This window comes from Callithrix jacchus, chromosome 8 (assembly GCF_049354715.1).
Source record: "Callithrix jacchus isolate 240 chromosome 8, calJac240_pri, whole genome shotgun sequence".
NCBI classification, from domain to species: domain Eukaryota; kingdom Metazoa; phylum Chordata; class Mammalia; order Primates; family Cebidae; genus Callithrix; species Callithrix jacchus.
Genome location: NC_133509.1, coordinates 66150535 through 66163297, shown reverse-complemented (window position 1 = coordinate 66163297; position 12763 = coordinate 66150535). Strand labels below are relative to the sequence as shown.

The 12763-nt window shown below is 37.4% G+C and overlaps 1 protein-coding gene across 9 annotated transcripts in view; it reads right to left on the bottom strand.

Annotated features, from left to right (window-relative positions):
• The window catches only part of NUBPL (NUBP iron-sulfur cluster assembly factor, mitochondrial), a 400940-nt gene that overhangs the window by 259381 nt on the left and 128796 nt on the right, over window positions 1-12763 (bottom strand). For 6 of the 9 annotated variants that reach the window (XM_078334742.1, XM_078334745.1, XM_078334749.1 and 3 more), the window contains one exon: window positions 11379-11402. The exons of the other annotated variants lie outside the window; for them this stretch is intronic. In XM_078334742.1, coding sequence (XP_078190868.1) covers window positions 11379-11402 — 24 coding nt within the window. The remainder of the gene's footprint in view (window positions 1-11378; window positions 11403-12763) is intronic. 9 annotated transcript variants of the gene reach the window in all.

Below are 12763 nucleotides of genomic sequence, written 5' to 3'. Positions count from 1 at the left end.
TGACAGAATCTTATTTGGCTCATCTCACAGAAGGAAAAAATAAAGGCCTGAGATTAAAAGCATTTTTCCATTTATATGTTTAGAAACTTAGTTTGATTTTCTTAACTAAAATTAGTTATATATCTTATTTCTATGTTTGCTATTAAAGCACACTGGCAGAAAGGCAGTCTTTTCCCTGGGACACTTGTAAACAAGACCCAAGTCTAAGTTGCAACAATTGTTCAATCAATAAATATAACAAAATTGACAGAGATCAATATGGCCCTAGTCCCAGATCTGCTTATGTCTCACTGTTTGACCTCTCCTGGCTTGAAATCTAGTGTTCTTCTCTGACAAGATTACAGTTCTTAAATTAAAATATGTTTTTCGTGAAAGATAAAAAAAGAGAATATATTTTAGGATACCAGTTGGTGAGTCTTGGAAAACATCATCTAGCTCAAAAACCCAGAAATTTCCTTAGATGTTTTGGCTAACTACATATACTATACAGTGGGCAGGAGTCACCAAAATAATCACTCCATAAACAAAAAGAATTTTGAATTCTGCAACAGCAATTAGCCACTAGTATCTTACTATGTTTCTGTGATCTGATGTCCATTTCCATGGAAACAGAAAAAAAAAGTGAGAGGCAGCCAAGAGAAGAGATGTCAGAACTTGTCAGGTTTAGTAGTCGGGGCCGAAAGCCGAAAAAAAATACCTTTTTTATTTTTTATTTTTTTTACAAAAGCATCAGCTGACTTCTGGCACATAATCAATTCTTGCTTGCTTGGAGAAGCATAAAGCTAAAGAACAGGCTTCGGGTTGTTTTGGTGGTGGTTTTTTTTTTTTTTTAAGGCTTAGATTAAGAGCTAAGGAGATACTAATTAAAAGCTAGTTTCTAGATTTCTAAAACACAAGAATGCAATAAAAATTGTTTGAAATGTCACAAAGTGAACAGAAGAATTTCTTGCTATGATAGGGGAAAAATGTGGGTCTACCACAGAGCACTGTCTGGAATGTACAGCAACCAGATAGAGGTACGGAAAAGAAGGCACAGGAATCAGCACGTATAAAGGCCCTCAGACAAGAGAACGTGTGGCCCTTTTAAGATACTGCAGGAACACAAGAGCACTTAATATGGGGTGAGAGGTTATCACACAAGGCTTTAGATCTTAGTAAGATCTAAGCTAAGACATGAAGGATGAGGGAGTTATTTTAAAAGAAGGTATTCCAGCAAGACAGGAAAGCAGGAGGGAAGGCCCAGAAGCAAGAGAAAGCAAAGTGAATTCAGGAACAGCAAACTGCTTAAGACAGCTGGAACAGAGAGTAGAAGTGGGAAAATGTGCCCTGATTAGATAAAGAAGGGCCTTTTTCCTACGTTAGATTTTGAACTTTTGTCCAAAAAACAAGATGCCACAAAAGGGTATAAATCAGGAAAGTAATTTGATGAGATCTGAATTTCAGAAAGATTCGTCAGAATATCTCAGATTATATAGGAATATAGGTATGGAGTCTGTTACAGCTTTCCTAGAAAACAGAAAATGGTAGACATTGTTGGAAAGAATAGTAGCAGAAATGGGAGAAATGAACACCATAGATACAAAGAGTCGTTAAGAAAGAAGGATGAGTCAAGGGTGATACTCAGGATTTTAGCCTGAGCAGCTAGGTGGTTGGTAGTATCAATCGATAAGTCTCTTTCACAAGCAAAGAAGGAAGACTTGCAGGTATATCAGTGATGAATTCTAATCTGGACTTTAGGACTCTGAGGTATCCCTAGGACAGTCAAGCAGAGGTTTCCATTAGGCATTGCCCAGAATGAGCACAAAATCAGAAAAGGTTTCTAGAGATGAATTGCAGAGGTTTTAGACTCTGTTCATATGTTGGCTGCACCATTTACTAATTACAGTCATGCACCACAGAAGGACGTTTTGGCCAATAATGGGTCACATAGACAATGGCCCCATAAGATTATAATAATGGAGCCAAAAAATTTCTATCGCCTAGTGACACGACAGCTGTGGTAAAGTCATAACTGTCTTAACGTCATCGCACAACAAAATAACTCACATTTGTGGTTATGCTAGTGTAAACAAACCTACTGCACTGCCAGTCACGTAAAAGTATAGCATATACAATTGGGTACAACACATAATACTGGATAATAATAATAAAGGACTATTTACTGGTTTATGTATTTACTATAGTATGCTTTTTATCATTACTATAGAGTGTATTCCCTCCCTTATTAAAAAAACAAAGTTACCTGCCAAATACTCAGGCAGGTCCTTAAAAAGGTATTCCAAAAGAAGGCATTGTTATCAAAGGAAATGACGATTTCATGAATATTACTGTCCCTGAAGACCTTTCAGTGGAACAAGATGTGGAGTTGGAAGATAATGATACTGATAATCCTGACCCAGTAGGCCTACCCTAACATGAGTGTTTGTGTCTAAGTTTTTGACCAAAAAAAAATGTAAAGTAAAAGAAAAATTTTTTTACATAGAAAAAAAGGATGTAAAGAAAGAAAAGATTTCCATACAGATGGATAATGTATTTGGAGTAAACTAAATGTTATAAGAGTCTAAAAGATTTTTACAAATTAAAAGGTTTATAAAGTAATAAAGTGACAGCAAGCTAAGGTAGATTTATAATTGGGAGAAAGAAAATTGTTTTTTATAAATTTTGTGTAGCCTAAGTGTACAATGTTTATAAAGTCTAGTGTACAGCAGTGGTACAGCAGTACACTACCATTGTACAGCACACTACCATCATAGTATGGTAGTGTGCAAGCAATGGTACAGTAGTGTGCAGTAGTATACAATGTTTATCAAGTCTACAGTAGTGTACAGCAATGATACAGTAGTGTACAATGTATACAATGTTTATAAAGTCTACAGTAGTGTACAGCAGTGCTACAGTAGTGTACAGTAGTGTCTTCAGCAATTGCATTCAGTCACCACTCACTTACTGACTCACCCACAGCTACTTCCAGTCCCGCAAGTTCCGTTCCTGGTAAGTGCCCTACACAGGGGTACTATTTTTCATATTTCATACTGTATTTTTATTGTATCTTTTCCATGTTTAGATGTGTTCAGATACATAAATATTTACCATTGTGTTACAATTGCCTATAGTATTCACCACAATAACATGCTGTTCAAGTTTGTACCCTAGGAGCAATAGGCTATGCCATACATAGCCTGAGTGTGTAGTAGGCTACACTATCTAGGTTTGCATAAGTACACTCTATAATGTTCACACAATGACAAAATTGCCTATGGACAAATTTCTCAGAACATATCCACAATGTTAAGTGAGGCATGACTGTAAATGACCTTAGGTTATTTAGTTTCTAAGCCTATAAAAGTGAGATAATTATACCTATGTTAAGAACTGGTTTTTGTTTTTTTCTTTTTTAAGACAAAGTTTCACTCTTGTTGCCCAGGCTGGAGTGCAATGGTGCGATCTTGGCTCACCACAACCTCTGCCTCCTGAGTTCAATGGTGCGATCTTGGCTCACCACAGCCTCAGCCTCCCGAATAGCTAGACTACAGTCACTGCCACCATGCCCAGCTAATTTTGCTTTTTTAGTAGAGGCAGGGTTTCTCGATGTTGATCAGGCTGGTCTTGAACTCCTGACCTCAGGTGATCCACCTGCCTCCACCTCCCAAAGTGCTGGGATTACAGGCAAGAGTCACCACACTTAGCAGAGGACTGATATTTAAGAAATGGGCAGAGAAAAGGGAAACTATAAAGCAGAATGAGAAAGAGAGGATAATAGGTAGATGCCACAAGAGAATGTAGTATTAGGGAAACTTTAAGATTGGTAGATCAAATACTATAAACAGATTTATTAAAATAAGAATTGAAAAGTATATATAGGAATTTTTTAAGGCATCTCTGATGGCCCAACCCTGACTAAAGCATGGTGGAGGTGAATAAAGACAGAAGTAGATGGTAGAGGAGGGAGTGAGAGACTGATTTAGTAAATTCTTTCAAGGAGTTTGGCTTAAATGAGAAGAAACTTTAGGCTGGTATCTAGTGGAAGTCATAGAGTCAAGATAGTGTTACTTATTTCTGGTTTGTTGTTTTCTAAAACTGGGAAAAACTTATGCATCATAAGTTAAGATGACTTCAGCTGCAAGTAACAGAAAACCTAACGATGCTTAAACATTAGGGCATTTACTGTTTATCTTGTTTAGAAGTCTGAAGGTAGACAACTTCTGGGGATTTTTATTTGTGATATGGCGTGGATGTTTATCCCCTCCAAATCTCATGCTGAAATGTGATTCCCAGTGTTGGAAGTGAGGCCTGATAGGAAGTGAATGGATCATGCAAGAGGTTCCCTCATGAATGGCTTAGCACCATCCCCTTGGTGACAAGTGGATTCTTGCTCAGTTAGTTCATGAAAGATCCGGTTGTTTCGAAGAATCTGGGACCTTCTGCCTGTCTCTCTTCCTCCTGCTCTCACCATGTACTGTGTCTGCTCCCTACCTTCGCCTTCTGCCATGACTGTAAGCTTCCTGAGGCCCTCACCAGAAGCAGATGCTGGCACCATGCTTCTTTGTATGCCCTGCAGAACCATCAGCCGGCTAAACCTCTTTGCTTTAGAAATTACCCAGTTTCAGGTATTCCTTCATAGTAATGCAAAAACACTGTTTGTTTTTGCAAAGTCTCAGAGATGTCATCAAAGACCAACGCTTTGGTCTTTCTAGCTTCTTGTTCTGCCACAAAATGGCTACATGCCAGGCTGATCATGTCTTTATATTTCCAACAAAGAAAGAGGAAGAACAAAACCTGCCTCTCTATTAGGAAGCAAAACATCCTACATAGAGGCTTTCCCATCTGACTTTTCCTTCCATCTCATTGGTTAGATCTGGTTCACATAGCCACACTTAGCTCTAAGAGCAGCTATCTTCTGACTTTATAGACCTTTTAATCAGTAAAGAGACAGAGGCTGGAAATAAATTCTACATAGCCAAGCAGTATTATCTTCCACATGCATGTTTAAATGCTGATGAGAAAGAGTTAGTAAAGACTAAGAATCAGATACAGAAAGGAAGAGGGCAAGAATGAATTCAGATACAGATACGTTTTTAAGGAGGCTGGCTGGGAATTGAGAAAGTTTGTACCATATACATTTCATTTTCTTTGTGAAGCAGAAAATGGAATCATGCATTAAAAGTGAAGGGAGAGGCCGGGCACGGTGGCTCACACCTATAATCCCAGCACTTTGGGAGGCCACGGCAGGTGGATCGCGAGGTCAGGAGTTCAAGACCAGCCTGGTCAACATGGTGAAACCCTGTCTCTACTACAAATATAAAAATTAGCTGGGCATGGTGGCAGCTAATGTAATCCCAGCTACTTGGGAGGCTGAAGCAGGAGAATTGTTTGAACCTGGGAGGCAGAAGTTGCTTGAGGCAAGATCACATCATTGCACTCCAGCCTTGGGTGACAGGGTGACATTCTGTCTCAAAAAAAAAAGTGAAGGGAGAGGTAGAAGGACAAAAGTCTTCAGAATAACAGAGCAGATTTTAAATAGTTCATATGGAGAATAAAAGAGAGGACTGCCTAGAATAACAGGTTTCTAAGCAAGAGAGAGAAAAAAAAATTTCCTAGGGATTGTTGGGCAAGGCTGGAAATCATTAACTCATAGTGTAATCCACATGCCACTTACAAGGACATCTCTAGCAGCAGTCAGAAGCCTGAGAGTAAGAATAGAGAAAGTATGATGCTGAATCCATTCTAAACTGGAGTTTATGGTTTAGAGGAAAAGGAATGTACCAATGGGTTTGCAGCACAATGGAAAGGAAAAAAAAAAAAGGAGTTCAAATTATCAATAAGCCAGTGACATGATATGCCATATATAACCACGTTAGTTAGGAAATAAATGAAAGGTACAAAAAGAGTGAAACAGTCAAGGAATCTGACATACATTGGCCTTAATAAAAGAACTAAAAGGATGAAAAACTATGGAAAGATAATTAAGATGAGTACTTTAAGGGGATAAAATTCATGGTATGCCATGAGAGCGGAGGTCAAAGGCACTCAAATTGAGAAAGGTATGAAATTGAAAGGCTAGTGAAACCAACTCAGTAGCCCCATAGACAGTTTTTGGGTTTTGTTGTTTTTGTTGTTGTTGTGGTTAATAATCATAGAAATTGACCCTTCTGAACTTAAAGCTTAAAACTGACATTTGTCTTGCCTAAGTTCCTTTCTCAGGAAATGATCCTCAGGAGGATCACTTTTGATATGAAATGTATTAAAATGTATCATTGATATCAAAATGTATCATTTTTGATTAAAAAAGTATCAAAGAACTGAAACTAACCAGATCACCACATCCAGACAATGAAATGGCAGACCACAGGACCTAGACCAGAACCCTGGTGTTTTGATAACACTGGAATGTTAAAGTTTATTGTCTATGTGAACTCTGAAGTTATCCAAGATGGCAGGTAGCACTAGAGAAATAGGAAGTGCCAAGGTCTTTAACAAGTGAGAAAAAAAGTGACCAGGGAAGAGAATGAGAGAACAATTATACTTTTAAAACTGTAACTATCAGAAAGAATATAAGTATAAAGATCCTCAGTGAGGTATACTGTTTTCTCAGTACCCAAGAGGCATCCTTCTACAGGGGACCCCTAGATTGTAGGACAGGAAGGAGGCAAAATCCTGCCCCTTTTTCCCTTGGACCTGGCTAGGTACCGCTTTTACCATCCACGGAGTCACCCTCCTGCCCTGACAGCTAGCAAGAGGCCAAGACTCACAGAACCAACACACCCCTCTATCAGCAGAAAGCAGTTACAGTAGACTGACCTTTGTCCATGTTTCCCCAAAGACGTTTGGGCTCTTAAGGGGTAGTTAGATGGGTATGAGTGGGGCAGGAGAGGGCTCCTCTCCCTCACCCATTAGTAATGACAGGTGATGACTGGACAATTATCACACTGTCTCTCTAGAAATGATAATTCAGCAGCCATGCTGGGAGAGACAATCTCCTGCTGATCCATAGCTGTTAAAGTGTTAATGAAATGCAGGCACCAGAGAGAAGCAAAAAGGGCTTCCAATAAAACCTCAGGTATTGGGCAATTAAGCCCAGGCATGCACATTGATATGGCTTGGCTCTGTGTCACCACCCAAATCTCATCTTATAGCTCCCATAATTTCCATGTGCTGTGGAAGAAACCCTGCGAGAGATAAGTGAATCATGGGAACGGGTCTTTCCCATGCTGTTCTAAAGACAGTGAATAAGTCTCACAAGATCTAATGGTTTTAAAAATAGGAGTTTCCCTGCAAAAGCTCTCTCTTTGCCTGTCGCCATCAATGTAAGAGGTTACTTGCTCCTCCTTGCCTTCTGCCATGATTGTGAGGCCTCCCAAGCCCCATGGAACTGTAGGTCCACTAAACCTCTTTTTCTTCCCAGTCTCAGATTTGTCTTTATCAGCAATATGAAAACGGACTAATACACATATTAAGAGACAAAATGGTGGAGTATGACCTTTCTGGGGCACTCCACCAGAAAAGGGAAGAAAACCTCAGACAGGCATGTGTACAACTTCCCAAACACATGGTGTGTGCTCAATTCCCAAGAGTAAGAAGGGCACTGTACATGCAGGCAGCCCACTCTAAGGGAAGAATCATGGGAAAGGGGCACAGGATGCCAGTTTATAAAGTCTTAAGATCACGATTAAACAGGACACTTATTCTTCAAGTTGCCCCCTTGGATCTCTTCCAAATGTACATTCCTTCTGCTCTAAAGCTTTTTAATAAATTTCTACTCTCGTTAAAAGAAGGTAAGTATTGGAGTAGAAGCTGCCCTAGGAAATAAGAAATATGACAAACTTTACCCTAAATCTCCAGTAGACAGTGAGTCAAAAAATGAGCTCCACTTAAGGAGACTTCATTAAAAGCATTGTCTGCAGGTAATCACAGTTCATAGTTAAAGATATTAAGGAGAATTTATGTAATATAAAATTGGGCACCAGAAGCACCAAATAAAAACTGGGGAAGAAAAGGAAGAAATCTTTAGGTTTAGGAGAAAAGAAGTCCTAAACAAAATAAAGATGAAATTTTTTTCTTTTTAAAGACCGGAGAGGCTTATATTTGGGCACTTAGCAAGAGTAACAGGAATATGGGGTATAACACAACTAGTAGATCTCAAGGTATTTTGTTAAAAACTGTCCTTGTCGCCTCTCTGGCTGAAGAATATTACACTCAAAACCAATTATAATTTCAAGGAATTCTTATTCTGAGTTTTAATAACTAGAAAATTTTAATAGCAATATGTCATATCTACTAGGTTAATACCCAAATTTAGCTTTATTTACACATTTGCTTTGGAAACCAGTATTATGCACATTATTCCTGTAGAGTAAAGAATTTAACCTTGCCCCAAAAAGCCCTAAGATAATTTGCCTTTGACCTCAGCTTCTAGGATGTAATCTCTAAGGTCTCTGTTCATGGGCCTTAAGCTAGCCATGTAGTAATAATATGATTTAGAGTGGGGCCTTTGGGTCATGCCTAGAGGGACAGGAGACCAAAGACTGAAATCAGCCATATGGACAATTAATCAGGTCCATATCACAGAGCCCCAATAAAAACTCTGAACATCAAAGCTCATGTGAGCTTCCCTGGTTGGCAATGCTGCACCCACATTGTCACACATCAATGCCAGGAAACTAACACACTGATTTTGAGGGTAAAAGACAGCAGAAGCTCTGCATTTGGTAACTCCCCAGACTCTACCCTATGCACTTCTTCCCTTGGCTGATTTTAATATGTATTCTTTTCCTGTAATAAACCATAAATGTGAGTGTAACAGCTTTCAGTGAGTTCTTTGAGTTCTTCTAACAAATTATTGAACCTAAGGGTGATCTTGGGAACCCCTAAGCTTGCAGTCAATGTCAGAAGTGAGGGCAATCTCATAGGAACTATACTCTTAACTCCATTATTTGACCTAAACTCTTCGTATATTGTGAAGGGTTCTCTCTAATGTTCACAGGGAATAAAAATGATTTGAAAAGAATCCAATACTTCATGTTAGCTGAAACTATTACTGAATAGTAACTAGTCTACAGAACTACTAATGGCCATCTGCTTCCACAAATCCCTCAGAACAGTGTAGAATCGACAATTAACCTCTAAGGAAAGCACTGCTGAGTTTTAAACTAAATAACACAGACACTTACAATGTCACTGAGACAGAAAGTTATTTATTTCTCTTTACTCAATAATAGCTTGTTCCAGGTAACTGGGAAATGCCATTTACCTTAGTGAAATGTGAGTAAGTCCTAATAATGAATATTGTATAACAATTTTAATTCCATTTTTAAATTTTGTCTTATTTTTAATTGACAAAGAATAACTGCACAGTATATTCACAGGTGCAATGTGATGTTTGGATATATGTTGACATTGTGGGATGATAAAATCAAGCTAATTAACATACCCATCACCTCACATACTTTTAAAAAATTTTTTTATGGTAAGAACATTTATCATAAAATCCTACAGTTATTATACTTAATAAATAAATTTTATTACTGCAATTACTGACATCACAACACAGAAGAGTATCAAACTTCTCAGTTCCAAAAACAACTAAAAAGACTTTATAACAGGCCTCCATGTAAAGTATAAACTGTACCAAAATATATTTCAGAGTAAAGATATTTACAGAGATATTTTCTTAGAAATGCCCTACGAAGTACAAAGTATAAAATATAAAACTTGCAGCTGCATGAGTACTTGGGAAACAAGGAATATTCTTAATATTTTGTCAATTAGCATTTCAGGAATGACATTAAAACGAATGTTTCCAATCTTTGAGGCAAAAATTTAAAACTTTAGTTGTACAGTTTAGTTAAAAGATGAGCCTAGAGAATCAGAGAGATTACAAGTAGGACCCTGCCCAAGTTATTTAACTTCATTGTGCCTCAGTTTCAACATTTGTAAAAACAATAATAATATTAGCACATTATACAAAATTGTGATTTAAATGTGAATGCAGATAAACAGTATAAGGCTTAACATATAATAAATACCTAATAATAGGTAGCTATTTTAAGTAGAATATAATTGTCTAGGGATAAAACATCAATTTAACCTATTTAACTTGATGCTTTCTGCATTCAGGTAACTAATACACCAGATTTAGATGCTACCAAAATAAACTAACTATAAAGGTCTAATATATTTGTTTCTACAGACATATAGGCTTACCATAAAGACATACAAAAAAAATTTTTAAAGATGTTTAAATCACTATGGTCTGGGCATGGTGGCTCACGCCTGTAATCCCAACATTTTGGGAGGCCAAGGTGGGTGGATTACTTGAGTTCAGGAGTTCAAGACTAGCCTGACCAACATTGTGAGATCCCATTTCTACTAAACATACAAAAATTAGCCGGGCATGGTGGCATGCACCTGTAGTCCCAGCTACTTGGGAGGCTGAGGCAGGAGAATTACTTGAACCTGGGAGGCAGAGGTTGCAGTGAGCTGAGATCATGCCACTGCACTCCAGCCTGGGTGAGAAAATGGACTCCATCTCGGGGTGGGGAAAGAAAGATGTTTAAGTCACTATGAGTCACTTCTTTTCATGGACTTTCCATCAACACCAAATTAATATTAATACATAAAATAAGAAGTAAACACAGACACATGCCTATGAAGACAAATAGTACAGCATTTTTTTTCAAACTATGAATGATCACATAGCATTGGCTTTAAAAAAAAATCAATAAGTAAAGGTTCATAGTAGCCAAAAGAATCTACAGGGCAGGTTTTGTGTTTTTATTTATAGTAATATCCCTAATATCTAAGTATTGAAAAAATGAATAAAGCCAGAGGGTAGCTTGCCTTAAAAAGGAACAAGAAGACACTGACGGTCTTTGAAATTACTGACATGGGAGTTATGCTTTGGGAAGAATCATCTGGCAGTCTCTGAGTTGTGATAAGGGGGAAAGTAAAGTCAGTAATGTGGGCATGAAAGAGAATGAACAAGTTACCAAAACTGCCACCATCAGTTTAAAACAGTCTTTTGACAATTAAAAAAAAAAACGACCAAAATGAATGACATGAAATCACTCAGTAGCAATTATGGCAAAGATGGGAATATCATTCAATCACTATTAAAATAATTATGAGAAAAACAGTAACTATATCTCATCATATCTAAAACACCATAGATCGGAAGATGTACCATTATTTTATATACAACCAAAAAGGGAAACAATGATAAATATATTGATATTTATTTATTGATTATAAACTACACTACATTTCAGAGACATTAAAATTTGAAAAATACGTACCTTACATTACAAACTACATTACAAACAAATTTATTGATTATAAAATACACTACATTTCAGAGACATTAAAATTTGAAAAATACGTACCTTAAAGTCAAAGAAGTACAGTATCTGCCAAAATAGTAAAAAGAGGTCAGAATCCCCAGTACTGGAAGTCTCCAATAATATTTATAACTCTCTTCATTGCCTCCTTGGGATGTTCAAGTCTTCCTTGAACTTAAATAGCCTCAGTAGCCTTTTGACATCTTGACTTTGACCCCATGATGCCACATTTCCACCAAAAGAGAGAGGGTAAGCCCTTACCTGTCCAACAGGGGCCACTGCTCTAAAAAGCTCTCCTAAATGTTTAGCAAGTAATCTCATGTGACCTTTATTAAGGCTTCTTAGTTATCACTGCAGAAGACAAGACTCTGTGTTTTATAATTACCCTCATCCTAACTCAATTCAAATCACTATAGGTAATTCTTCAAAGTCTGCATCATGGAAAATGGAGACATTTTTCTCTTTAACTCTACTGGTGAGAGATGAAGTCATGCCTTTCCATTTTTCAATGATGTGTATTTAATCTGTAACAAAAATGTCAAGCCATAACAGCCCTTTCATATTTTAGTTTGTCACCTTGGCATTGCAGAATAAATACTGATTTAAAAATATATATATTTTAAGTCTGCATTAATAACAGAAAAAGTAAAAAAGTTAGTTCTTCTGGAACTGTTTAAGGTAGAAATAGGATATTGTAAGGGTGGCAATTAACCTCCCTTTAGTTTATTTATTTCCAAAAGCAAATTACTTTAGCCTCACAATTTTTTGTTGCTAATAAATTGTGTCTGTATTGCAGCACTGTTGACAATAGCAAAGAGTTGGAATCAACTCAAATGCCCATCAATGATAGACTGGATAAAGAAAATGTAGCGTATATACACCATGGAATACTATGCAGCCATTAAAAAGGATAAGTTCATGTCCATTACCGGGATATGGATAAAGCTGGAAACCATCATTCTCAGCAAACTGACACAAGAACAGAAAACAAACACCACATGTTTTCACTCATAAATGGGAGTTGAACAATGAGAACACATGGACACAGGGAGGGGAACATCACACTCCAAGGCCTGTTGGGGTGAGAGCCTAGGGGAGTGATAGCAGGGGTTGGGGAGATAGGGGAGGGATAGCATTAGGAGAAATATGTAATGTAAATGACAGGGTGATGGATGCAGCAAACCACTATGGCACATATATACCTATGTGGCACATATATACATATATGTGACAAACCTGTACATTCTGCACATGTAGGCCGGAACTTAAAGTACAATAAAAAAATGCAAAAAAATAATAATTTTAAAAATTAATAAATTGTGTCTGGTATCTTTAATCCCCCCCATCCTTTGATCAATATATTTCACTGGCTTGCCACATTTTTCTAATAGTGCTTCCCTTTGCTCTAATTTTGATTGCTGGCTTCCAAC